Genomic DNA, 27,968 nt, shown 5'->3' with positions numbered 1-27,968 from the left:
TCCTTTAGGAACACTGGTCACCTTATCTTTAATTGTCATGGAACCTGCTCATTAAGCTAGGTTCACTGGCCAGTGGGCTCCAGGGATCGATCCAGCTGTCTCCACTTCCGTAGGCCTAGATTATAAACACAGGGACCACTACACCCAACCTTTTCTATGTAGGTTCTGGGGGTAGAACTCGTGCTTGCAAGGCAAGTACTTTAGTGACTGAACCATTTTAGCCCTAAGAAAACATTTTAAAATACTCACCAAAGCAAATATTTAGAAGCAGCGAGTTCCTGGAACCTTGGGCCACTGTGTGCCTCTTGGACAGTCAACTAGGAATGTCACCCTGGAAAGCTGTCTGGGTGGAGCTTGGCTTCATCTCCCTGGATTTCTACCATCAAGCTTCTAGAACATTGGTTCCCAGAGTACAACAGGTTGTAGGGGAAACCAGAACTAATCAGAGACTGGGGGTGGGCCCTTCAGGGAACACTCAAGGGCCTGGCTACTCAGTGTGGCCCCAGACTGCAGCTACAGCTTCTTCTGGAAACGGAGCAACGGGGCTTCTTGATGCCTCTCCGAGCTACTGTGCCTTGTGGGGTCCTTGAGGTCCTAGGGCATGTGCAGTCCACATGACCTTCAAGGCAGGTAGCTGTATTGGGGCATGAACGGGATGGCTGAGGGCAGTGGGTGTCTATCTGTTCAGTTCTGAGGGTGAGGTGCTGACAAGGCTGTGCTCTCATGGGCTCTAGAGGATGTCTCTCTCCCAGCCTGTGGTATGCCCTTGGTCATCCTTGGTGTTCTGGGCCGTGAGCCCATTAATCACGGCCCTCCCTATGTGGTGTTGCTCTCCTTGAGTTAGTACCTACCCTAGCTGCTCTGTATGACTTCACCTCACCTATGTGCATGGACCCTGCTTCCAGATGAAGTCCCTTAGGCTCTAGGTAGACATGGCTTCCAGGGACACTCGTAGCCCAGGAGAGCCCCGAAACAAAAGGATAGATAGGAGGGAAGTGGTGAGAGCCAAGTCTGAGACCCACTTCCTGCCCTCCACACGTTATCCAGCAGGTGCATGGATGCTTGCCAAGACTCACTTTCACTTTCCTGGCTGAATCTTCCTTGTCCTGTCTCGTCCCACCTCTGTGAGAGGCAGCGCTTGGCTAGGAACACAGTTCCGTAAGAAAGCAGCAGGAGGAAGAGCATCGCTTTGACTGAGAGCAGGATTTAGGGGCCAGGGCTGGGGCCAGGAACTTACCATCCTGCAGTCCAGGCTGACTTTGAACTTCTGATCCTCCTGCCTTCATTCTCTTACTGGACTTACAAGTGTGCACAATATGTCTGGGTTATGCGGTGCTGTGGGCCGAAACCGGAGCTTGCCTGCTAGGCAAATGTACTAAACTGAACTGTATCCTGAGCCCCACCCCCACATAACCTAAGATATTCCCCGGGGGCTCTTCTGGGGCTCTGGTTGGCACCCTTATAGACAAAGTAGCCTTGGGTGGAGAAGAGGAGTCCCTTGCCTAAAGCCCCTTCCACGGGAGGGATTGTAGTCCAGAGAGTGCTAAAGAAGTGAGGGGAGTCTGCAGAAGTGGGTGAAGTTGAGGGGAGGGGCTGGCGCCCAGCCGGGAGGACCAAGCTTCAAGTATAAAATGAATACTCAGCCCCAAGGGTGTCGGAGGGGGTTTCCTGATGCATTCCACGTGGAGGGTCACGCCTGCGCGTGCTGCCCAGCCTGGTAGGCTCATATCATAAGCCCACTTGCAGCCACAGCCTTGGAGCTGGTGTTTAACCAGCTGAAACAGCGTGAGACAACCCCTTTGTCACCCACAAATAGAGGGACCTGAGTGCGGCTGCAGACATCTGATGTGTCTTTGGGAGGCAGAGGCAGGAGGATTAAGAGTTCAGAGCCGCCTTCAATTATACAGTGAGTTTGAGGGCACCCTGAGCCACACAGGATCCTGTCTCAACACTACACTAACGGGTGCTGGAGAGAAGACTTGATGAGCGTTTACTGTGTTTGCAGACCACCTGAATTTGGTTCCCAGCATCTGCATGAGGTGGCTCACAACTGCCTAGAACTCCACCTTCAGGGGATCTGACACCCGTGCATGGTCACATTTGCATACGCACAGCCATGCAAATATACACATAATTAAAAGTGTATTTTTAAAAATACTTTTCTGCTGGGCAGTGGTGGCACACACCTGTAATCCCAGCACTCTGGGAGGCAGAGGCAGGTGGATTTCTGAGTTCGAGGCCAGCCTGGTCTACAGAGTGAGTTCCAGGACAGCCAGGGCTACACAGAGAAACCCTGTCTTGAAAAAAAACAACAAAAACAAAAACAAAAAACAAAAAAACTTTTCTGTCTGGTGGCAGCCATCAGGCAAGCCAAGGTGTGCACGTACAAGTACAGACTACAGAGCAGCGGTCCTCAATTGTGCACTGTGACCCCTCTGGGCCTTTCACAGAGATCAGATATCCTGCATATCAGATATTCACATTACAGATCCACTACAGTAGCAAAATTATGGTTATGAAAAAGCAATGAAAATAATTTTATGGGTGGGTCACCACAGCATGAGGAACTGTATTAGAGGGCTGCAGCATTAGGAAGCTTGAGGACCACTGCTGTAGAGGACAAAGAGATCTGACAACTGACATGATGCTTCCTCCAGGGCGCACTCCACCTGGCCAGGTAAAGCAAACAGCTTCACGAGGCTAAACAAAACTACATGAGACGCAGGACTTCATGCTCACAGCAGAGGCTGCAAACACCCAGTTCCTCAGAGTGCAACTTAGAGTAAACCTGGTCACCAGGGGGTTAACCAGCTAAAGATGGCCTGGTCTTCAGTATTTTGTGGAGAGATCTGGGCTCCATTGCAGAGTCTGGGCATCCTGAATTCTTACTGGGCTCAAAGCTTCACACAGATTCTTTGAGGTTCTCCTCATAGATCCACTACTCCATAAGTTACCAGGACAAATCCTGACACCCAGTGAATCACTGAATCAGTCCATAGGCACCAAGAGATGCCTGGGCTGCCATCTGCTGGCCACAGGGGTTGTGGTCTCTGAAAGGGAAGCCGAGTTCTCACACACGGTTGGAGAGAGTGGAGAACTCTCCAGCTCCATTAGTGATGATATAATGTTCATAAAATCTATACCAATAAATGATTTAGGACAGTCACACACACACACACACACACACACCAATGGAAACAAAAGCAAACAACAAAAGAAGGGCGAGTTGACAGGTGTCAGGATGCCCTTAGGGGCACATGGCTGACCCCAGCACCCAGTTACTAACACCCAAAAAAATGCCTCACCTGCCTCTGAGCCCTTCACAAAGGTAGGGTATTTGGGAGCTTCAGCTCTGTGCCCACCTGTCAAAAAGTACTGCCTACCTCCCTTACCCACCATGACCACTAAGCTGCACCTCCAGTCTTCCCTACCCCCACCATACCCACCCCCCACCAAACCTAGCACCCAACTATACCTACCCCTCCTCCATACCTAGCCCCCTACCCGCAAAGTAGGGTCTGAACCTCAAGATTCTCAAGTCTAAAGCAGCTCAGAAGAGGTGGCTCAGGAAAAGAAAGCATTCCACATGGGGAGGTCAGGACCAGGGGGAGGGTTAACAGGAGACCTCACCTCTCCCTCTGGCACCTGCAGCCTTTGGCAAGCCCCATTAGCTCCCTGTGTAGTGCACAGCCTGTGTGACCACACACAATGACTGAAAATTGGACTGTCCTGGATTTAGCACCTAGCAGGCAAAGCAGCCACTTTGTGGGGGTAGGTACGATGGGGATGAAGGTATGACTGGGAGGGTAGGTGTGGTTGGGAGGCAAGATATGGTAGGGGGCTAGGTATGGAGGAGGGGTAGGTATAGTGGATGAGGGAAAGGAGACTTGGAGACCAGTCTGAGAACCCAGTCAGAGTCATGCCCAGGGCGGGCCCAGTAGCAGTTCTGGGATCCACCCCTTTTTCCTGTCTCTCAGGGGAGAGGGAGAGGCACAGAGGGCTGAGAAATTCAGCGTCAGCAGTTTATAATACGGAAAAGGGAGCGCCGAGGAAGTGAGAGGAACTTCCTGCCTGGGAAAGTCAGGCCAAACTCCAAGGCCCCTGAGCAGCTAGCTTAAGACTCAGCTCCAGCACCCAACGCCATCCCCAGCCCCTAGGAAGCAGAATTGGCAGCATGTTGGTCTTTGGATTCTCCCAGCAGCCCGTAATGTATCTGGTGAGGAAACCAAGGCATACGGGAGACAACGATTCGGATCGTCCTCAGTGTGTCCCCAGACGCAGTGCATCTGCCAGGCTGTGTGTGAAGTGTCTCTGAGCGCGGCTCCTGTGGACAGCCTCTTCTGGAGAGACAGTGTGGGTGCGCTATCTGGCTCCAGCAAGGAGCCCAGCTGGGCCTTGGGAAAGAGAAAAGGGTCCCAAGACAGACTCAGACCCGGACAGGGTCAGCCCCACCCAGAGGCCCCTTTTCAGAAGCTAGGCTCCCAGGAACGGTCACCCAAATTGTCCAGTCGCTGCAGAGCCTCAGCCTCCAGGGGCAGGGACCTCCAGGAGAGTCTGTAATGGTTTCCTCACGATCACCCTTCTCAGGATGGTGTGGGCATCCACTGTTCAGGGAAATCGGACTCTCCTGGCATAGGGCCCAGTCTCCATGGCAGCAGAGGATTTATTACCAGGCCTCCACCCAGCCTAGTGGACTTTCGACTCCAAGCTGGAGTAGAGAGAACCAAACACAGTTCCAGGAGCAAGGGGTGCCTGAGGATGGTGAGTGAGGGGCCGTGCCGGAAGTAGGTGGGAAGGGCCCCAGCGGAAGCCCCCTCTTGACTGTTCTTTTCTGCTGCAGGCCAAGTTCCTTTCCCAGGACCAAATTAATGGTAGGTTGGGTTTGTTCTTTAATTAGTAACTCTCCACAAAATGTGTGTCTCGTTAGGCAATTTGCTTTGCTGGGTTTTGTTGGTAGGAAGGAAGGCCTGAGGGGTGGACAGCTGGCCCACCCACAGGCTCGGGGAAGGGGGGGCAGGCGCTGTGGGGCAGCTGGTTGTCTGTTTGGGGGCGGCCCTGAAGATGGACTAGCTGACTTGGGGGCTTGTTATGTGTCACTGTGACTTCGAGCTGGGTCATGAAAGTGAGCTTGCTCGTGCTCAGGAGAGCCTGGAAGGGGGTCTGGGTGGGAGGCTGGTAACGGAGAAAGACCACTAACATATTAACTGAACCAGAGGTGAGGGGGTGGGCCTTTGCGGTCAGCGCAGACAGGCAACAGAACCCAGGGTTACACCCTGGGGCAGGATATTCTTTGGGGACCTTAGTCTCTGTAAAACTATGGGCTCGGCTGGTACCTCTTGCCTAGTTCAATGGGGGCATCTTGTTCTCGGGCTCCCCACAGAGCAGAGTTCTGTTTCCCCAAGACCAGAAAGGCAGAGTTAGGTTACACAGAGCCTGGCCAACACCTGGCCAGGGGTCTGGTGGCTGAGTTCCTGGCAGAGAGGCCAGAGCACAGCCCAGGGCCTTTACAAGGTAACTATCTTTCCCCTGAGGCTGTGCCCCAACATGGGACGGAAACAGCCCTGGTAACCCCCTTCTCATTGCTGCTGACAAGACACCGTGTCAGTGAACCAGAACTGCAGGTACACAGGGACACGGAGCTCTGATGCAGGTCACCGTTCAGCAGGCCATAGGGGGTGGCTTCTGGTGACCCCAGCAAGGATCAGTCCCAGAGATGTAAATGACCAGAGCTTGGTGTAGGAGAGGGCGGTGACAGGGATGTGTGTCTATAGGTCCTTCTCTTAGAATCCTCAACTCCCTATTCCTCAAACCAAGCCAAGACCAGAGGGTTCAGTGAGGAGACTTTGCAGCCCAGAGCCCAGCCCAGAGTTAGGGGCTGGGGGCTGTCAAGATGATGCACTATGTAAGAATTTGTAGTGCTCTTGCAGAAGACCTAAGTTTGGTTCCCAGCAGATATATAAGGACTGCTCACAACCACCTGTAACTCCACGTTCCAGGGCATCTGAAACCTTTGGCCTCCTGGGGACCTGTATTCGTGCATGTGCACATCATGGAAAATGTCTTTGAAAAAGTCTTTGAAGGGGGACCTAAGCTAGAGGCCACCTCAGCCTCAGAAGTCTCCGCATCCCCACTCTGCCTGGACAACAGACTCACTGCCTGTTGTTTTTCCTATGGCTTCTGAAACAACTAGAAAGGAAAAAGGCGAATTCTCTTTGTATCCCAGTGTCTAACACCAAGAAGATGGCCATTAATGTTTGGGGGTTGGAAGCCTGGCTGGGGACGGAGAGGAATGGGGCTTTGGAAGCTGCCCGGCCAGTCAGCTTTGAGTCTCAGCTTTCTTGTCTGAGAAGAGGGACAATGATGTCACCTGATGTGTTACCTCACTTACTCTTTACTTCAGCCAGAGTTCTTTCTCTGTGTCAACCCTGCCCTGTGCCAGCCCTATGCCAGGTGTTAAAAGTTGAGCAGTGAGCCTGGAGGTACCCACCCCATTCTTGGGGTCACAGTCGAGGAGAGTGAAAGACAGAATGGAAAACAGTGAAAGAGGGGCGGGGCCACACTGAGAGGACTGGAGTGTGTGTGTGTGTGTGTGTGTGTGTGTGTGTGTGTGTGTGAAGGGGACTGAAGGAGCAGGGTCCTCAAGGGAGCCAGGGGCTCCCGGCATTCCAGGTATTTTGTTCTAGCACAGTGAGAAAAGACTGCAGGTATTGAGGGCCAACAAAGCCCTGTGGTGCAAGACAGCACCTAGCAGGCCCCAGAGGTGGCTTCTGGTGACACTGGCAGGGATCCCAGGGTTGTAAAGGACCAGAGCTTGGTCTAGAAGGCAGATGGCGAAGGGGGAGGGGATGGGAGGCGGCAGCTGGAGAGATGGCTCAGCAGTTAAGAGCGCCTGAGATGGGGAGGGAGATAGGGTCCCAGCAGCCACACTGGGTGACTCAACAGCCACCAGGAATTCCAGCTCCAGGGAATCTGGCTCTGCAGGTTTGAAAAGATGATTGGGTCTGGAGAGATGGTTCTGTGCCCCAAGCCTTGAGTTCCCCGAAGCCTGCTACATGGAGGAAAGGACCAACGGACCAACTCCCCCACTAGATAGCCTCCGACTCCCACACATAAATACACTAAAAAATAAAATATGGGCTGGAAAGATGGCTCAGCTACAGTGTACTTATATACATAAAATAAATCCTTAAATAAAATAAAATGTATTAAAATGTTTAAGAAAAGAAAGAAAAGATGGCTCTGTTGACACTGGAAGAGAACACACAGGTCAGCTTGCTCTGAGGCTGGTCTCCATTGAATCCTTCCCCTAGGCCCCAGTTACCAATACAGGGGAATGCAGTGTGCTTGGCTGGACAGCCCAGATCCTGCCTCCCAACCCCCAGGCTTCAGCTCCTCCTTTGGAAGATGGAAGGGATTAGGGGATTACGCCAGCCACCCCCCACCCCCCACCCCCACGGAATCTCCATCTGCGGAGCTGGGATCTTACCCAAGCTCACAGGTGGCTTGGCTTTGCCTCCAGGGGCCCCTCAGGGGAGAGAGGGGGACAGAGACAGGCTCTGCTGTGACTCTGCAGCAGCAGGAGGATGAGAATGAGGAGGAGCAGCAGCAGGATGAGAATGAGGAGGAGGAAGAGGAGGAGGAGGCTCCAGCACAGGGAAAAAGGGGCAGCATAAAGAGCCATAGGCCCCACTCTGCTGAGGCCGCCATGGGCCCGCTCTGCTGAGGCCCCAGGCACCCTTCCTAGCAGTTCCATGTAGGGACCAGGACCTGACAGAGCCAGAACTTAGATAAGTGATGTGAAGTAGACACCTTCAGCTCTAACAAAAATAAACCTCCGCCCTGGAGAGCATCAGAGAACCATTGTCCACCATTTGCCTCCTAGAGGGGTTCTGCAGACAGAGGTGAGACAGTCTTATGAATGTTACAAAGGTCCCCGGGAGTCGGGCAGCCCTACCAACTTTTGAGTGGCATCTTAAGGGATAGAGAAGGAAAGGAGGGGACATTCTGGATGAACCACAGGATACCCTGTGGAATTTGAATTTCAGATAAACATTCTTTTTGAGTCTACGATAGTCCATGTAGAATTTGATATATGGTTGGTATGCGCTCATGCTGAACGTTAGTCCCTGGGGGCTGGAGCAGTGAAGAGCTTGTGCTGCCCTTCCAGACCTCTGTGGGGAGGCTACCGCTCCCTGGAACTGCAGCTCCAGGGCACCCTCCCTTCTGGCATCTTCTGCCTACATACCTGTGGCATTCACTCAGAGTCAGGCGCATACAAATAAATAAAAATAACACAATTCAATCCTCAATGATTAGTTCTTTCTCAGCCGGGCGGTGGTGGCGCACGCCTGTAATCCCAGCACTTGGGAGGCAGAGGCAGGCGGATTTCTGAGTTTGAGGCCAGCCTGGTCTACAGAGTGAGTTCCAGGACAGCCAAGGCTATACAGAGAAACCCTGTCTCAAAAAACAAAAAACAAACAAACAAAAAGTTCATCTTTCTCTGAGTTCTATTTGACTTGTTAGTTCTGTACGGCATTTATTTATTTGTGTAGTGAGTGTGTACACATACTGTGGATGTCAGAAGACAACTTGCAAGAGTTGCTTTTTCTCATACTAGTGGGTCCTGGGGATCAAATTCAGCCTTGGTGGCAAGCACTGTCACCCACTGAGCCACCTTGCTGGCCCTCTTTGTTTGTTTTGTTTTTTGAGACAGTGTCTCGGATAGCCTAGGCTAACCTTTAACTACTACATAGGGGAGGCTAACCTTGGAATCCTGATCCCCCTGCCTTTGCCTCCTAAGTGCTGGGATTACAAGCACACATTATCAGATTCTGTCTCTAGGGAGTTTTGGAGATCTGGTGGGGCAAAAGAAGGGAAAGAGAATAGGGAGGTTGGGGAGTTCAATGTCCGGGTGCCTGCACAACACGTGCGAGGTCCCAGTTCATCCCCAACATGGGGTGGGGGAGGGGAGAGGGATGGAAGAGAAGGAAGGGCAGGGGGTGGGGTGACTGCCTGCTACTGACTTCCTCTCCCAACTCTGTCCAGAGTACAAGGAGTGCTTCTCCCTGTATGACAAGCAGCAAAGAGGGAAGATTAAGGCCACAGATCTTCTGGTGTCCATGAGGTGCCTGGGGGCCAGCCCCACGCCTGGGGAAGTGCAGCGGCACCTGCAGACTCATGGGATAGGTGAGTGGGCGGTCTGGGGGTCAGGGGGGCTGGCCGAGAAAGCTCAGAGTAGTGTGCCTCACTAGTCCGAACTGTAGAGGAAGCTAGCTGGCCATGCATACTGTGTTTCGTCCCACAGGGTCTCATGTCCCACCAAGTCTGTCACAGCCCCCAAGAAAGCATGCTAACACTGTCAGAGTGGTTTTTTTCTCCCTGATTTTATTTGCGATAGCCCATGTAGCCCAGGCTGGTCCTGAACTCATCTTGTGCTAGCCCAGGGTGACACTGAGTTCCTGAACCTCCTGCCTTCACCTCCCGAATGCTGGGCTCACAGATGTGTATCACCATACCCAGATCCCATATTTATGGGGGCACAGCTTTAGGCAGGGGATTTGGCAAGTGTTTAGTAAAAACAGCCCAGTTGTGTGAGCCTTATCCAACCATGTCCTAAAGAAAGACACATCCCAGAGCCAGGAGGTGCCAGGGCTCTGGACCTATGGAAGACTCAAGATCAGGACTCAATCCTTCTGATTTCATTGGCTGACCTAGAAACTGTAACAAGGCTGCCAAACTGGAAGGAAACTGAGCCCAGGTATTACCAAGCAGCTCTCTCTGCTGCTGTCATTAAGGGGGACTTTATTTCTTATTTGATTGGAATATACAGGACTTTTATAATCAAAACTAAATTGTGTTTATTTTTAGGAATTAAAAATTCAGGGGTAATGTCTATCAGGGTGTATAAACTGGGGCCTGGGGACTGGGGGATGGGAGCTAGGGGGTGGAAACAAGCCCGGAGAAAGGGGTGGCTTTGGAAAGAGCACTTGATCTGAAGCCCAGTCCACCCCTCAGCCCCTGGACTTCAGCAGCCTCATCTCTCAGATGGGTTCTCTTGATCTGCAAGGGTTACTGTGAGCATCTCCTCCTACAGGCCAGAGCCCAGAGGGCAGAAACCTGAGCTCTCCACGTCCTGCTCTGAAGGGCAGGAGCCACATTAGCTTCTCTTACCCTTAGAAAGGAAGAAGCAGTCAGGGGCATCCCCATTTGTTTGTTGAGGGTTCTGGTCAGGTTGGAGGAGGGTGGAGCCTGAAGGCCACGGGAAGGAAGGTAGTGGAGGGGCAAGGCAGAGGCCAGGGCTTGCGTTGCAGACATCTTTGGTGGATCGGGTGCCTGCCAGGAGGAGATTGGACACACTGACCTGGACCAGGTTCCCTCCATTATGGAAGTGTGGGAGAGCAGAGGAGGAGGCCCCGTCTGGTCCTGTGCCGTGATTCAGTACTGTTACTGTCTCCTTAGCCAGCAAGACTGGAGGAAGGATTACTAATCATGATGTCTTAGTTGTGTCTTCCCCCTGCAACCCACCCCCCACTGCTATGATAAAATACCATGAAGAAGAGAAGGTTTTATTTTAGTCCATCCCAGCTTGAAGCACCTGATCACATGGCCAGACGGCAGCCGCAATGCATGTGTGTTAGCTGAATGCTAAGGTTCCTCTACTTTGATACAGCTGGGGATCCCCTATCCTAAGGAATGGTGCCTGTTTAGTTTTGGACCCAGTACAAGGCCCCTTTACACACCAAAGCAGACCTGGTCTCCAGGTTCTCCCAGCATCCCTTAGTCCCTACCTGGCATACCCTGCCCCCAACCCTGAACTGTCCAGCCCAAGAGCTGGGCTGCCCTTCCCCCAGAGGCTCCTCCCTATATAATCCAGACATTTTGGTCTCTCCCTCCCTCCTCTTCTCCTCTCTCAGCAGGAGCACCCTTTCTTTCTCTTTCCCCTCCCCTGACTCTCCCCTTGGCGACTCCCCTGGCCTCAATCCTTGGGGCCAGTGAACTCACCTGAGAGCAACTTCCCAACAAACCTGCCTTTTATATCATCTAATCTGGCTTACATTGGCTCAATGCACAGGCAGTGGCCTAGAAATAGCCATCAGTGTAACCCAAAATGGATGTGCCTGTCACATCAATTAACATAGTCAAGGTGAACGAACCCCCGTGGGTGTGCCCCACAAACCTTTCACCAAGATTCTAGGTTCTGTTAAGACCATATTCCACGTGGCTCCTGTGGATTGCTGGGAGGAGGAAATGGAGACTTTCTGTCTAGTGAATGGCCCAGGAGGAGGAGCTTTGTCCCTCCTACCATGATACTACTGCCTTGAGAACTAGGTAGCCCTGGAGCTGGCTTCCCTAAGAACCTTCCCTCCAGCTCACTGTGTGTGGGGTTTCCTAGACAAGAACGGAGAGTTGGATTTCTCCACCTTCCTGACCATTATGCACATGCAAATCAAGCAAGAGGACCCAAAGAAAGAAATCCTTCTGGCCATGCTGATGGCAGACAAGGAAAAGAAAGGTTACATCATGGCGTCCGAGCTGCGGTCGAAACTCATGAAACTGGGAGAGAAGCTCTCTCACAAGGAAGGTAAGAGCCCGGCTGGCCCTGAGCCGTCTGAGTAGGGCTAGGAACGGTGAGGGCAGTGTTGTGTAGCCCTCCCCAAGGCTGAGCAGGCGGCAAGGTGACCAACAGGCCAGAAGCTTGAGAACAGATCTCAAGTTGGCTGAGTGCGGGACTGGCGCTTAAGGCAGACCCAGAGGGGAGGGGAGGAAGTGGGCCAGGGTGGAGGGTCAGCTCGGAGACAGTCCACTTGGAGTCCCAGAAACAGTGAGGCTGACTCCATGTGAGCAGCTGGAGCATCTGCCAGGATTCACGTTATCAAAACTCTCACTGACGACCTCAGTGTGGCCCAGAATGGCTAGCAATGCTGTCAGTTTTGTTTTTAGAACTTGACTGGTGTGGTTTATCAAATGTCAACATTGTAGGTGATAATGTTGTGTCACAATGTCAAAGACCTAGCTCCAAGATCGGTCTGCAGAGATGGCTTCATGGGTAGAGTTTGCCCCACAAGCATGAGGACTTGAGTTTGGATCCTGGAACCCATGAAAAAAAAAAAAAAGCTGGACAGGAGGTGGTGTGTGGAGAAGGAGGTGTGTGGACGGGAGGAGGTGTGTGGAGGAGGAGGTGTGTGGAGGAGGTGTGTGGAGGAGGAGGTGTGTGGGCTGAGGTGTGTGAATGGGAGGAGGTGTGTGGACAGGAGGAGGTGTGTGGACGGAGGTGGTGTGTGGAGGAGGTGTGTGGACGGAGGTGGTGTGTGGAGGAGGTGTGTGGACGGAGGAGGTGTGTGGACGGGAGGAGGTGTGTGGATGGGAGGTGGTGTGTGGACGGAGGAGGTGTGTGGAGGAGGAGGTGTGTGGATGGGAGGAGGTGTGTGGATGGGAGGAGGTGTGTGGATGGGAGGTGTGTGGAGGAGGAGGAGGTGTGTGGATGGGAGGTGTGTGGAGGAGGAGGTGTGTGGAGGAGGAGGAGGTGTGTGGACAGGAGGAGGTGTGTGGACGGGAGGAGGTGTGTGGACAGAGGAGGTGTGTGGACAGAGGAGGTGTGTGGACAGGAGGAGGTGTGTGGAGGAGGAGGTGTGTGACTGCCTGAGACTCCAGCACTCACTTGGGGGGCAGAGGTGGGGCAAGCTGGCTAGACTAAATCCAAACACCGTGGCCTCTAGGTTCAGAGAGACTCTGCCTCAAACTAGAGAGCCAGAAAGGAAGATTCCAGATGTCCACCTCGGGTTCCCACACCTCCTGCACCTGCACGTGAGCCTCCACACAAACGAATTAGTGTACACGTGTGCACAAGCCATACACAGTAAAAGCTGTGACACAGGACACACTGACAACACAAGTTGATAAAAGGAGGCAGCTGAGTGGCTCTTGAGTAGAGCTGAGGTGGAGTGCAGCGAGCAGGAGCCCCTCACCCCAGGGTCATCGTCTCGCCACAGCTGGCTCTGATCCAGCCACCAGCGGAGTGAGAGTCATTGTGCCCCTGCCCCTAGCAGCCCTAGGAACCTGGGCTGTGGGAGCCTGCCAGGGGGAGCTAGAGAAACAGGTCCTGGCCACAGAGTAGGAGGTGGTCTTGCCTACCACATTCTTGCTTCAGAACAGGATGAGGGCCTGGGCCTTGTGAGAAAGCTCCAGGAACAGGCTTGGGCCACTTGCTGGAAGCCCTGGTCCTGGTAAAAGTGTAGACTTTGGCCTGCCTCTAGTCGGCATTGCTTGTATCCAAAGCCAGGGTTTTCAGGTTGTCTGGCAAACTTGTGGGGTCAGATGGAGGTTCAGCTTAGGCACAGAGGGATGAAAAGGCCCAATTCCCACTGATTATTAACTTTTGGCCAGATTACAACTAACTGACGAAGGCAGACTTTTCAGGTGGCAGTTGAATCCGGGCCCTTCCTTTAGGCAGGGAGCCTTTGGGGTGTGCTGTGAATGGGTTCTAACAGGTATTCCTGGGGTCCGCCAAGAACGAGCATTCTATGGACCGGCGTGCTCGGATCTCGTCTGCACTCATGAAGACCCTGAGCAAAGCCTTTGAGACTGGTGCCTGGCAGGCAGCTTCAGCTCCCGGTTTCTCCCAGCTGGAAGCATTTACTGCAACTGCTTTTCATGCGAAGGGGAAAACTGGCCTGCCCTTGCTTCAGATGCCATGGCACTGCTGGTGGAGTACTCTCTGAGGTGGTTAGCCATCTGTCTGCAGTGATATTCAGGCCCCAGACTTCACTCACGTTAACTAACAAAGGACATTGAGAAGGAGCTGACAGAGACTGGTTTTCCTCCTGGTTTCAGTGGAATACAAGGTACACGCAAGTGAGAACCATTTCTTCTGGGGATTTGGAAGAAATGTTCTATTCTGAAGCATCTTTGACACCCGTAGTACCTGGCACGGCTATCACCCAGCCTTATAGTGTTGACCCTTTCTGGTCAGCATTGGGCTGTGGCATGCTGCCTTCTGGTCTGTCTCCAGCTGGAGTGGATACTTGGCCTGTTCTCTGTGGCTGGCAATTCACTGACTGACTGCAGGTTAGCTTTTCCATGAAATAAGATGCATCTGGCCGGACGGTGGTGGCGCACACCTGTAATCCCAGCACTCTGGGAGGCAGAGGCAGGCAGATTTCTGAGTTCGAGGCCAGCCTGGTCTATAGAGTGATTTCCAGGACAGCCAGGGCTACACAGAGAAACCCTGTCTCGAAAAAAAACAAATCCAAAAATACCAAAAAAAAAAAAAAAAAAAAAAAAAGATCTGTTTCCTCAGGCTCAAAGCACCTCTGGGTTTAAAAAGAGAGAACTATATCCTATCTATCTATCTATCTATCTATCTATCTATCTACAGGATCTCACTATAGACCAAGCTAGCCTCAAACACAGAGTTTTGGGACTAAAGCTGAACACACCACTATACATGGCTGAATCAGTATCTTTTAAAAGCAATTCCACTTTCAAAAGAATTTATGGGCTGGAGAGATGACTCAGCAGTTAAGAGCACTGACTACTCTTCCGAAGGCCCCAGTTCAAATCCCAGCAACCAGATGGTGGCTCATAACCATCAGTAATGAGATCTTATGTCCTTTTCTGGAGTGACTGAAGATAGTTACAGTGTACTTACATATAATAAATAAAAAATTTTTTAAAGAAGATTTTATTTGGCAGGTGTGGTGGCATAGGCCTTTCTTTAATCTGAGCACTTGGCAGTCAGAGGCAGGCTGATCTCTGCTGAGTTCCAGTCTGCCAGCCTAGTCTACAAAGTATGTTCTAGGCAGTGTTGCCCTCTCAAAACAAACAAACAAAAAATCTGGTAGAAAAAAAGATTTTGTGTTTGTACACATATGTACAGGTGCCCACGGAGGGCAAATAGTGGACGTCAGATCCACTGGAACAGGTTACAGGCAGGTAGTGAGCCACCTCCACTTCTACTGGGAATGGAATTAGGGTTCTCTTAAGAGTAGTTTGTACTCTTAACTGCTAAGCCATCTTTCCAGCCCCTGAACAATGTAGTTTGATGCTCTGAACTTTAGTTGCAGTTAGTTGGATTTACTTTTTGCATAGGTATTGACAAGATGAAGTTTTCAAATTAATGCTAGGGATACAAATCCAACCCAAGGTGCACATTGGCCATGTGCTCTCCTCACCCTCACTTTTTGTACTGAGACAGAGTAACAGACACTGTAGACTAGACTATAGAATAACAGACCACATGTAGTCTAAGACTATATAGAAACAGACCACTTGTAGACTAGACTTTAGAGTAACAGTCACTTGTGGATTATACTACAGAGTAACAGACCGCTTGTAGACTAGACTATAGAGTACCAGACCACTTGCCACTCAGTATTCTATTGGATGGGGCACCAAGGGGAGAGGTAGGCTTTTGTGGAGGAGAGGTGCAGGTGTGAGCCTGGATTAGTGTGGCTGTACTTGGAACCATGGACCATGTCCGTGTGACTGGGAGGTTACAAGGGTGGGCTGCACAGGTAAAACATCCACACTAAAGGTTTCTTGAAAGACAGAGGTCTGCCAAGCCTGCTGATCTCTGGAACCCACATGGTGGAAGGAGAGAACTGACTCCCACAAGCTGTCCTCTGACTTCCACATGTGTGGTATACACAATAGCTCCCCTCCCCAAAGATGTTTACAAAATCAAAATCAAGAAAAAGGCAGCCTCAGTGACTGATCCAGTGGACTCTGTGCTCATATCCTGGGCCCTGTTGAAAGGAAAAGTTCTGGGTCCTTGTAAGCAGGTTATCCTCTCATTCTGATTTGCATCCCAGTCCATGGGAACAGTCTCTCAGACTCTCAGGGAAGACTTCTGGAGACCCCTAACATCAGCAGATCCAAACTGAAACAGTATGTCATTTATTGCAGTGGATGATCTTTTCAAGGAAGTGGGCATCGAACCAAACGGCCAAGTGAAATATGACACGTTTATCCAGAGGATCACCCTTCCTGTGCGAGACTACTGAGGGAGCTGAGATCAAGGGAGCAGAGGATGAGAGCCTCTGGGGCCGGAAAACCAAGACGATTCCTTTTTGTAAGGGAGGTCTAGAGATGGCAAACATAGCAGTAAGAACCGTGGCACAACCACTGCATGGCATAAGCACCAATAAACGATGGAGCCGCGGCACTGGATACCTGTAATAAGGTCTGTCTTGATTTCGGTACTAACATTAATTAGTCTAGCCCTTTGCAGCATGGAAGGGGCCTATGATTTGTAGTCAGGGGTGTGCGCCAGTGCTGGCTCTGCAATGTCATCCCCCTCACCCACTGTACTTCTCAAAGCCTTTGGACTTCATAGGGATGAAGATTATGACTGAAAATAAATGGTTGGCAACTTGAGAGCATGTGGAATCAGTGTTGCCATGGTAGCGTTTCTCTAAAAGAACAGTCTGCCAGAAGACCAGTCTGCTTTGGGGTGAGAACAACCTTCGACATTTCTAAGATGTTGGCTGGGAACAAGCAACAAGTGTGCACACACATGCACATACTTGCACACGTGCTACAGAGCACAGGCATACAGCAACAAGCAGTGTGCACAGACAGAACAGGCATATAGTGCATGCGCACACACACAGACACAGCCACTTCTTTTCTGGAGTTTGACCTTTTGTTCTCATTTTTCTTCTTTTTTCTTCTCTTTCTTTTTGTTTGTTTTTTTTTTTTAGACAGGGTTTCTCTGTGTAGCCCTGGCTGTCGTGGAACTCACTTTGTAGAGTTCTGGCCTGGAACTCAGAAATCCGCCTGCTTCTGCCTCCCAAGTGCTGGGATTAAAGGCGTGCGCCACCACCGCCCAACTTGTTCTCATTTCTTATAGTTCTACAATCCCACTAATAAATCCTCATTTCCTTCTCACTGGCCAGACCAAGTGTAGGATGCTTTTTCATAAAGAGTTATAAAGTGGAAGCAAAATTAGAGGAGCGAGGGTCAGCTGAGCAGGGGGAGGTCAAGCTTCATATCCCACACCAAAGCAGTGGGTGGCCCTGCGGAGTTAGGCAGGCCTTTCTGACACTCAGGGCAGTTTGCTGAAGCTGGGCCTGGGGCCACTGTCAGGTAAAAGGAGCTAGGATGGTCTGCTCAAGTGACTGCAGTGATCATGACTTCCAGCTGCTCTCTTGGAATGAACATAATAATGAGATTCCCAGGTCATGGCCAGAATCTGAGAGGCCATGAAGTCAACAGTGGGAACCAGTGTCCTAGCCAGGACACCTAGGAATACCCATGGAACACTCGCAGCGTAGTGCAGCGCTCTAAACATGAAGACCTTCCCTCTTTTGTGTCAGGACTGCCTGTGGCTTTGTGCCTTATGTGACAGCAGAAAGACATGAAGACACAGGGTCTCTTGAAAAGTAGACGAGGCACACACATCTTACAGAGGGCTAGGCTCTGGAGACACTCCAGGGAGCTACACACTGGCAGCCTTGCTTCAGATCCCTCATAAGCTGGATGGCTCAGACTGAACAGAAGGGAAGACAAGGGAGAGCCTCATTTTCCTGGGAGTAGATACTATGTGTTCCTGAGTAGCTTGATTATAAGCACAGGGAAATTTCTTTAATACAAAAACAAAACCAAAAAAAAAAAAAAAAACAAAAACAAAAACAAAAAAACCCCAAAACAAAATCAAACACAAAAAGCTAAATAATAGTGGTACATTCCTTCAAAGGGGATGTTGGTTTGAGGCCAACATGAGATACAATGCAAGAGCCAGTCTGGGAAACACAAAGATAAAAATGTAGAATTTCTGGGCTGTTCCAGGGAGCCTGAAAGAAGCCGGAATAAGCATAGGTCAAATGCAGCAAAAACTTCTTAATTCCCACTCGAGTCCTCCTGGGGGAGTGAGTCCTCCAGAGAGTCGGCTGTATATTTATTTCCCTGTTGAGCAGGAAGGTTCCAGATCCCAGCACCTGACTCTAGCCATAGCTAGAATCACATCTGCTCGCCAGTCTAGAATTCGAGATCTGACTGATCCATGCTGATGCTGTGTGGGGGGCAGGCTGGGAAGAGGCTGGGCCCTAGGCTACAGGTACTGTCTACCGTTCTGATGTCTGACAGTGACTTTTTTTTTTTTTTAAAAATAAAGTCAGGATCTCATGATTCCCAAATTTACCTCAAATTTCTGGAGGATGCCCTTGATCACCTTGCCTCCACCTCCCCAGTGCTGAGATGACAGGTCTATACTATGCATCCCCAGTGCTGAGATGACAGTCTATACTATGCATCCCCAGTGCTGAGATGACAGGTCTATACTATGCATCCCCAGAGCCGAGATGACAGTATACTATGCATCCCCAGTGCCGAGATGACAGTCTATACTATGCATCCCCAGTGCCGAGATGACAGGTCTATACTATGCGTCCCCAGAGCCGAGATGACCAGTCTATACTATGCATCCCCAGTGCTGAGATGACAGGTCTATACTATGCATCCCCAGAGCTGAAATGACAGTCTATACTATGCGTCCCGAGTGCTGAGATGACAGGTCTATACTATGCGTCCCCAGTGCTGAGATGACAGTCTATACTATGCATCCCCAGTGCTGAGATGACAGGTCTATACTATGCATCCCCAGAGCTGAGATGACAGGTCTATACTATACGTCCCCAGTGCTGAGATGACAGGTCTATACTATGCATCCCCAGTGCTGAGATGACAGTCTATACTATGCATCCCCAGTGCTGAGATGACAGTCTATACTATGCATCCCCAGTGCTGAGATGACCGGTCTATACTATGCATCCCCAGTGCTGAGGTAACAGGTCTATACTATGCATCTTTTATTTGACACTGGGGATTGACAATGTTCCAGGCAAGCATTCTGCCAAATACTTCCAGCCTTCCAGTGTAGGGTTTGTGTTTTTGTTTTTCTTGGCTTTTTTTGAGACAGGGTTTCTCTGTGTAGTCCTTGCTGTCCTGGAACTTGCTCTGCACACTAAGCTGGCTTTGATCTCAGATATCCACCTGTCTCTGCCCTTCAGAGGTGGGATTAAAGGTGAGAGCGACAACATCCAGCCTCCAGTGTATTTTTTTAAGCAAATAAATCCAATTTTATTTACTTTTGTTGTTGTTGTTTTGTTTTTTTGAGACAGGGTTCTCTGTATATTCCTGGCTGTCCTAGAACTCACTCTTCTAGACCAGGCTGGCCTCGAACTCTCCCAGGTACTGAGACTAAAGGAGTGCGCCATCACTGTCCCCAGTGTAGTTTTAATGCACCTTTTATGAATCTTATTTGGCTAAGTGGAATCTCCAGTAGAGCCTGAAAAGAGTACATGCCTAGCAGGCGGTCTGCACAGACCTGGGCTGCTCTTCCCTACCCACTGCTCTAGTCATGGGTGGCAAGGTGAGCTCACCCTCCTGAAGTCTGGTTTACAAAGTTGTATCAGGGATGGCTTTGCTGCCTCAGGGTCCCCTCTTATGCATTCCTCAAATTACGACAAGTGTTCCTAGCACCTAGTTGCTCACCATAAAGTATGATGTTTGCATGACAGAAAGACAACTCGTACCTTTAGGATTTAAGGTGAGCTGTATACTAATAAGGAAAGGTCTCAAAGCACGACGGCAAGGTAGTAGTTACTTGTCATGCTTTGGAACATCTGGGTGGCAGGCCCCAGAGCATGCAGCACCATTACTTTTCTCGGGACTGTTCCCTGGTGGGCCCAGGAGTAGCATTTTACAGAACACAGATTAACTGAAGGCTTCTCTTTTATTACATCTAAAGAGCTCTACAGAAACAGGTAACATTCAACAGGGAAACAACTTTTCTCCAATGCATGTAATAAATATTTCCACTTGGTACTTTTATACAAACTGACATTGGTCTACTATACATTTTTAAAAGCCATTTTACTGGTTTGGCATGCGGTATGGAAATCCTAAGAGAGAAAGTCTTTAAGGCAATGAATCACAGATTTAAGTTCATGGAATTTATGGTAACCTTTATCTATTTATATACATCTTCCCCTTTGTTAATAAAACAGCAGCAGCACGCTCTGGGACCACCGGCTACTCTCCCTCCCTCCTTAAAATCTACGCTTTGCATTTAATTAAAAAACAAACAAACAAACAAACAGAATTCAATGTATATCCACAAAACAAAATTCTTATCAAAATAAATTCAAATGTGCTTTAAGAGTCCTGAAGATTCTGAAAGTTGCATGTATTTAAAATTGAAATTGCTTTAAAAACTAGGTGCTTTCTCCATTATTCATTTACAATTGGGATATATTTTCATTCGGTTTCACAGACTTGTCTCAAAGGAAAATTGGCCAAAAAAAGAACAAAACAAAAAGCAACAAAAAATATACCACCATCACTACCACCACCAAAAGAACCCACAGTTTTCAAAACTTTAGTGTTTTCGAAAAACCCACATTTTCTTTAAGTCAGTAATGTAGATGTATAACATCTAAATTAGCAATGGAACAACTTTAATACTTAAAATGAATTGGTCAACAAAGTATGCATGGTTAAGTTTCATATTAAAAAATGGGTCCAGTAATGCCCACATAGTAAGTTAAAGCCACCTCCACCCTCCTGGTTGAATGGCTACTTTATCGATGATGTGTGCTTATAGACAGGAGCACACACACGGTACTGTACAGAACACACGGTACTGTACAGAGCACACGTGTACAGGTTAGTAACAGAGACTAAGGAAGGGGCTCCTAGCAACTTGCTGAATGAAAGATGCTGAGAACAGTATTTGTCCACAGTCTATCAATCAAGGCTGGCAGGGCTGGGGAGTGAGGGCGGGCTAAGGAAAAACAACAACAAAAGAGGACAAAGTGACCATGCAATTTTTTCTTTTAAATGCAGGAGATAAAGTGGTGTGGGACTCTAATAATTATTAAGAGTTGTGAAAGTCTCTGACTGAACTTGACCATGTGCGACATTTTAGAAAGCCAACACTGAAGAGGTGAGCTCCTCAGTAAGTGGAAGGAACTAAAATACACAGACAACCAAACCATTTGTTCTCCCATGGGGACATGACCAAAGCCACAGGGCATCTATTTCTCCAATTATCCATTCTCCCCTTAGGTTGGTACAAGGCAGGCACAGAAGGAAAGTGACCCTTCTATAACTGGCATGAAGAATGCAGAGAGCTGGTTTAAACTGGATTGTTCTAAGTTTGTAATTCAGCATTAGACACAAAAACCTATGGATCAATATCCTAAGACTACTAACAACAGTAACCAGAAGCAAACCTAACCAGAAGCACCCAAACCAAACCAAGAAGAAAGAAAACTATTCATTTTATCTCAGTTAAAATGTTTCCTATTGCTATGTTAATAGAAACACCTCAAAATTTTAGTGATTTCCACTATAATCCCAATTTAGATACAAATTATGGTATCTGAAACGAGTCTAAATTAATAAAGTAATGAGAGATGGCAGAACGTGTACTCACAACATCAGATGAATTTAAAAACATAACTATTTCTGGTTTGAACTGACAACAAATGTCTTGTTTTATTGCGAATTGTTTTGTGACTCTAAAACAGCCATTTCTGTGTGGAACACACACATGCGTAGGGGAAGACGATGATGTTACTCACACACACTTGTTTATAAATACATATATACACACACACATATACATATCAACACCAACTTTTTTCAAAAATTCAAGTTGACAGTTTAGTAGCAGAGAGACACTATAAAACAGGTATTATTTTTAGATGCCGCACTGTCATGTGAACCACTTGCTTTATCATACAACTGAAGACATCTTGACTTCTTCTACCTGGATTGATATCAGTCCTTCTGTTATGAATACAAGGCTTAAAACAAGTTTACTACACACAAAGATGGTTCTTCCCCAACTCTTGAGAACACAAAGGTGTAACATAAAAAGCCAGTGCAGGACCTGGCGATGGTGTGCCCCTCCCCCACTGCCATCTGGCTCCCACTGTAGTAAGGAGCATGCATTCTTCTCTGCTGACTCTCAAGTACAAGAAGCACTTTTTACTTCCTTTGACCCTTAATCAACTCCTGAAACAAATTTCAATATATTTACATATTCTGCTATTGAGAGTAGTAGGTAAGACCAGTTGATCCTTGAATTAAAAAAAAAGGTAGGGGGGGCTTTCTATGTCACATTTGCCACTAAAAGGTGAAGGAGAAAAGAACATGGCCAAGAAAGGAAGTATACTCAGAGCCAGAAGACCAAAATCACTAAGGTGGTATTTGCGTTTCAACTGTTTCTCAGATAGCTTTGCTATGGATCCACATATGGGCTGGGCTGTACTTTAACTTTAGGGTAACTGACTTCTTTCCTTCCTTCTTTTCTTTTGGTGGAACAGAAAGTCCTCTGCCAGCTGCAGAGGCATTCCACACCCCATGGGGTTACAAGGGTTCTTTCACATCCCATTTTGGTATGTAGATCCTCAAGAAAAACTTGTTACCCTGTTGTCAAAATGCAGGTGCTCACAGCCTTGGCTTACATACAGAATACTGGCAATTCAGATTTAGAATTAACAAAAGTGTATTGTCATTCCAGGGCTTGCCCACAGACTGCTTATCCAGGCAGCTTTTGCTTCAGCACTTCTGGGAAACACACTCGTAGAGGGTGGACAGTAGATCACAGAGGATCTGTGATGGAGAACATGCACCTGGGGAGAGTTGAAAAAGATGCTCACACAAGCGTTCAAGACCTCTGAGGGATTTTGAAAGAGGCAAAGAACTGATATTAACCAAATGCAATCTGAGGAGGAGGGGACAGTGACGACAGAACAGTGCACACAGGCACGCACGCACACACGCACTCACTCACTCACCCACTCGAGCTCTGTCCTGAAAACAAAGGGGATGCACTGAGACAGACGAGATTCATAACTTAAGGCTGGGAAAACGCGCACACACACAGAGACAGAATCCAAGTCTTTAAAAACATGGAAATCAAAGCTATCCCAACCCCTTCCCCACAACAAAGCCCACAATTTAAACCTCATACATGCAACTGTTTCTGTTATTGCAAGAAAGATAATGCCATTGAAGTAAAATAAAACCCAAACCATAGGACAAATGGTGAAAAGTCTTCAGAATCCAGAAAATATGAACTGAAGGTTTGTGGGTGCTTGTTTTTTCTTTTCTTTTTCTTTTCTTTCTTTTTTTTTTAAACAAGTGTTTTATCAGACAGGCAGTCTTAGATTTATATACAAAAGTAAAACTGAAAATATAGTTTTGTTCTCTGTACATTTCTTTTAATTTTTTTCCCTAAAAAAAAAGGAAAAAAACCACGCTTGTATACTTTTCTAAACAGGATAAGGTAAAACAGAGCATAGAGTTCTCTTCTGCCAAGTCATTTAATCTGGGATGGGGTAGGAGCAGCAGGGTGAGGGCGTCAGTCCAACGAGATAATGTCTGGTATGATGCCAAAGATGGACGCTGTGTCTGCGCTGCTCCTGCTGGCCACACCATGGCCATGGCTCTCCCTCAGACTGTTGGAAGACACAAGGCTGCTGTTGCTGCCGCTACTGCTTCCGTTGGTGGCTGGCAGAGAAGTGCTCCCTCCTGCACTTAGCTGATCGAGAAACATCTGCGAGGAGGTATACGGGAAAAACCGGGAGGAGTGCAGGAGGTCCTGGTCATCTGAGACCGCCGCTGCCGCTGCGGCAAGCAGGGAGGTGTTGTAATGCTAGGAGGGACCAGAGACAAAACACTCTGTTACAATCAGATGCACCTCTGTGGACTCTTCTCAGCAGAGCAAGGCTCCTCAAGTGACAATACATTCTGTAGTAAATGACTGGTCACTATTACTGAGAGCGCTTTGGCATGAAAGTCATTCCTGTCTGAAACTGGAATAACATTTCAGATTGTGTGTGCATGCGTACGTTTTAGTTTGTATTGCATGCAGTTCTTAGCCCTCTATTTCTGAGGTGTTCAGAAGCAGTAGGAAGGATACATCCCACATTTCCAATGGCAAGTTCAGCCTGAGAACTGTATCACAGATGTTCAGCTGCTCCAGTGCCCTGGCTGCAGCTCAGTGCAGCCTGTTTCTGCTCTCAGCACTGTAGGTGCTGGGCACAGTATCTGCGCACATGAACATCTCTGAGCTGGAAAGGGCAGGAAGAACTTGCTGTAAAAATCAAGCAATGTCCACCTGCATGGGGCAGTCTCAGAGCCGGGGGTGTAGGGCTGCAAGTCTCTCTGGGTCAGGGACCGCTGCTGAGTGGCTGTAAAGACTGAGGATGGATTTATGTACTACTGTGGGTTTACCAGCACTCTATGCTTAGGCCATTCTACATTTATTAAAAAAAAAAAAATCCCAAAGCTACCTTTAATTAACCACAGTTGCATAACAGTTTTGTTTTGAAACATCTGTAACATACTCATTAAGCACAATGAGTTCTAACACTTTCACATGCATATGTCTTTTAATCATAACTGCTTCTACTACTTTCTCTTGTCCCTCTCCCTCTAGCTGGTCTCCTTTTTCCCAACAGTCTACTTCGAACATGTATGTGTCCCAAGGAGTTCATTCAGTGTTGCTTACAGAGCACAGACAACCTACCAGTGGCTACACCACTGAAGAAAATGTCTCCCCCATTAACCATTAACTGCCTACAAATCTTTAGCTTCTGACTACTTTATTCTTTATAGTAACACTTAAAACATGGATACACCATATGGCTATGCAAAAAATTCCTTTCTTCCTGTCTATACCCTATGAGATATAGTTACATATTTTGCTAAAAAGACAAATTCATCATCCCCGCTCCCTGCTTAGGTCTACACAGGCCAGGCAGAGGTTAGAATCAGTCTACTAGCCACATCTTGTTTTCCTGGAAGGTTTTCAGGACAGGGACAACGCCTGCTTCTGGATCCTTGAGGACTACCAGGGAGCACGCTGAACAGGTGCCCACCTTCAGAACACGCTGTGGTGCTTTGCTTGGTTTGGCCCTTCCATCTGAGATGCACGTGTGAACCATGTGAAACAAACATGCCCTTTCCTGATGTCCGTATTCTCAAGCATCTGGAGGGGCTGATGTCTGTGGACTCCTCAGTGTTCCTGTGGCAGTGTCGCTTGGACAGTAACTCGGGCAGTGGGTTCCAAAGGCCACTAAATCTCTTTGATGAGCCAGCATGGAGGCTCAGCAGATAAAGGTGCTTGCTGTGTAGCCCAACTACTTGAGCTCAATGGGTGGAGCGCATACAGAGGTGGAGAGGGCTGACTCCACATAGCTGACCTTTGACTTCCAAACACGTGCTATGTTACACCAAGCAACGCCATGTATGCAATAGTAATACAAAATTAACAAGGTATATACAGGGCCATAGGAAGAGCTGAAGGAGGGAAAGAGATGGATGGAAATAATATAAAGTATACTCATGTATGAAACCCTAAAAAAAAATCTCCTTGACTCAGTCCTCCTGGTTGGGTCAGTTATGCTGTTGGAACATGCCCAGCACCCTGACACAGGCACGAGAGGACGCACATGAGCACTGTCACTGATGCACAGCTTCTTACACGGTTCACTACTCTTCAATCAGGGCTTCAGCTTGCTGGCATGAAACCCAGGAGGGCGTTCTGGACAGCAGCCTGGGCCACTGTTTGACAGTGACAGCTACAGTCCCGAAGAGGGAGGAGCTTTTGTGTCTGGTCCTTAGTCCATGTCCTTAGCCACTTTTCTATGGCTGAAGCAGGCCTTTCTCAATCTGTGTCTGCCTCACTGTTTCCGATGAGACTTCTTCCACTTTGTTCTTGCTTTTCAAGTCTGTAGCTCTGGTGCAATGGGACAGCCTGACTGGTGGATAAGAATCACTGACTGTTTCCTTCCATACTCCTTCATCACTTTTAATTTTGTATCCAAGTCATTAGGTATAGCCTTTCAGCAACTCATTTTGGACATTTAGGGACTGAGATGAACAAAGCAATATGAGCTAGAATCAAGCATGGGAGAAGATGACGCAATACACAGGAGGAGGAAGCACAGCATACTGTTGAGCTGAGGCAATCGACCTCTGCTGCTCACAGACCACACACAACTCGACGTATCAAGCATACCACTGGCAGTGCAGCAGGCTACAGCAGCTATGATGTCTGGACACCAGGACACTCTCACACGTCGTCACACGCCTCACTGCCTTTTCCCTTTACTGAGGGTGAAGGGTGATGAATAATGCTTTTATTAAATTCTTTCAGACAGAGCAACTTTGAGCACATGCACTCTATCTCCTAAGGAAATTTACTCTTTCTTCTGGCTATGTATTATACTTTTATGTATTTTAATATACAATTAAAGAAGTAGATTATTTGACATACCTGATTGTCTCCTGATAAGAAAGGAAAGAAATCTAATCCTGCGGAAAGAAAAAAAAATGACCTCAGGAAAAAAAACAACAAAAAGAAAAACCAAACTTTTCTAAATATCCAGCACTTTAGTCTCACACCCCATGCCCTCTGGGTTCCTATTTAAACTGATGGTCCACGGTGGCACACATCTTTAATTCTAGCACTTGAAGGAGACAGATTTCTCCTCTCCTTCCTCTCTCCCTCCTTCCCTCTCCACCCCCCCTGGTTTTATGGATTTTGTTTTTTTCGAGACAGGGTTTCTCTGTATAGCCCTGGCTATCCTGGAACTCACTCTGTAGACCAGGCTGGCCTTGAACTCCTCCCAGAGTGCTGGGATTATAGGTGTGCACCACCAACTGCTCTGCCGACAGATTTCTTAGTTAGAGGCTAGCCTGGTCTACACACAGCAACTTCCAGGCCTGCTAAGGTGGAAATGAAAGACAGTCTCAAAGGTGGTGGCGCCTGCCTTTGGTTCCAGCACTTGGGAGGCAGAGGCAGCGGATTTCTGAGTTCAAGGCCAGCCTGGTCTACAGAGTGAGTTCCAGGACAGCCAGGGCTACACAGAGAAACCCTGTCTCAAATAAACCAGAAAGACTGTCTCAAACAACAACAAACACAAACAAAACCTACCCAAACAAACAAACAAAGAATAACCTGAACCCCAAGCAGTCAAGCTGGGGCTCTATGCTCTTCCACCTGTAGACTGTGAAGGACAACGCCCAAGTTTTGGAAACAATACCTTGTTTTTATTTAATCTCTGTAACTATCTATCTATCTATCTATCTATCTATCTATCTATCTATCTATCTATCTACCTACCTACCTACCTACCTACCTACCTACCTACCTACCTACCTATCTGCCTGTCTGATGGAATCTCATGTAGAGCAGACTAGCCATAAACTATGCTGACTTGGAACTTCTTAATCAAGTCTTCACTTTTTTTTTCTTAATTTTATATATTTATTTATATGAATACACTGTAGCTGTCTTCAGACACACCAGAAGAAGACATCAGATCCTGTTAGAGATGGTTGTGAGCCACCATGTGGTTGCTGGGAAATGAACTCAGAATCTCTGGAAGAACAGTCAGTGCTCTTACCCACTGAGCCATCTCTCCTGCCCAAGTCTTCATTTTCTGAGTGCTGGGATTACAGGCACATACTTCCTACCATGTTTAGTTAATCTGGTACTGGGACTCAAACCCATCATCATGAAACCCATGCACACTTGGCAACCATTCTACACACGGAGCTGCACCTCTAGCCCTTAAGTAGCCTTTCCATCTAGTTCACTCCACACAAGTGCCTCTTAGGGTCTCTCATGACTTTTGGGTTGACTTTACAGGTCAAAATTTAAGAGCCACACAAACTGTTGCAAAACTTTTAATTCTCCTTGTCAAAGTATTCACTTTCTGTCATCTAGTCCAGATTAAAACTCAAAGGTGTCTGCATGGCTAGGCATGGTGGCACATACTCTTAATCTTAATATTCAGGAGGAAGAGGCAGTAGGATCTGAGATATAGGAGACCTTGTCTTTAAAAATAAGTGTCTGGTGGCATCACAAAAAGCCTGATCCTATTTCCTGGCTACAAGCAGACCCTTCCTAACTTACATAATGGTAACATTACTCAGCACTGACATAA

At 48.3% G+C, this 27,968-nt stretch overlaps 2 protein-coding genes across 7 annotated transcripts in view; one reads left to right on the top strand and one right to left on the bottom strand.

Moving 5' to 3' along the window:
• Positions 1 to 4,073: 4,073 nt before the first annotated feature.
• Positions 4,074 to 16,374, top strand: Calml4 (calmodulin like 4). 3 transcript variants are annotated; one of them, XM_052188089.1, is made up of 6 exons: positions 4,074 to 4,216; positions 4,588 to 4,761; positions 4,841 to 4,871; positions 9,046 to 9,186; positions 11,393 to 11,581; positions 15,904 to 16,374. In XM_052188089.1, exons 1-6 carry the CDS (start codon positions 4,175 to 4,177, stop codon positions 15,999 to 16,001), a joined length of 675 nt encoding a protein of 224 aa, XP_052044049.1. In that variant the 5' UTR covers positions 4,074 to 4,174; the 3' UTR covers positions 16,002 to 16,374. The 3 variants fall into 3 exon arrangements, with proteins under 3 accessions (XP_052044049.1, XP_052044050.1, XP_052044051.1); XM_052188091.1 differs by lacking the exon at positions 4,841 to 4,871 and having other exon boundaries at positions 4,118 to 4,216; XM_052188090.1 differs by lacking the exon at positions 4,841 to 4,871 and having other exon boundaries at positions 4,086 to 4,761.
• Positions 16,375 to 21,465: 5,091 nt separating this feature from the next.
• The window catches only part of Pias1 (protein inhibitor of activated STAT 1), a 115,772-nt gene continuing 109,269 nt past the window's right edge, over positions 21,466 to 27,968 (bottom strand). For 3 of the 4 annotated variants that reach the window (XM_052188086.1, XM_052188087.1, XM_052188085.1), the window contains exons 13-14: positions 26,294 to 26,331; positions 23,133 to 23,665 (exon numbers count right to left, since the gene is read on the bottom strand). In XM_052188086.1, coding sequence (XP_052044046.1) covers positions 23,372 to 23,665; positions 26,294 to 26,331 — 332 coding nt within the window. In that variant the 3' untranslated portion in view covers positions 23,133 to 23,371. Of the gene's footprint in view, positions 22,641 to 23,132; positions 23,666 to 26,293; positions 26,332 to 27,968 lie in introns of those variants that run through there. The other variant, XM_052188088.1, reaches the window with a different exon arrangement.

The sequence above is a fragment of the Apodemus sylvaticus genome, chromosome 7 (assembly GCF_947179515.1).
Source record: "Apodemus sylvaticus chromosome 7, mApoSyl1.1, whole genome shotgun sequence".
Taxonomy (NCBI): Eukaryota; Metazoa; Chordata; class Mammalia; order Rodentia; family Muridae; genus Apodemus; species Apodemus sylvaticus.
This window is presented reverse-complemented; position numbering and strand designations above follow the sequence as displayed.

Excerpts from the sequence above, each read along its gene's own strand:
- Calml4 (XM_052188089.1), top strand. The coding sequence starts at position 4,175 with ATGTTGGTCTTTGGATTCTCCCAGCAGCCCGTAATGTATCTG. Across the intron at positions 4,217-4,587 it reads AGCAGCCCGTAATGTATCTG|GATGGTGTGGGCATCCACTG; the intron begins GTGAGGAAACCA and ends CACCCTTCTCAG. Across the intron at positions 11,582-15,903 it reads GAAGCTCTCTCACAAGGAAG|TGGATGATCTTTTCAAGGAA; the intron begins GTAAGAGCCCGG and ends CATTTATTGCAG.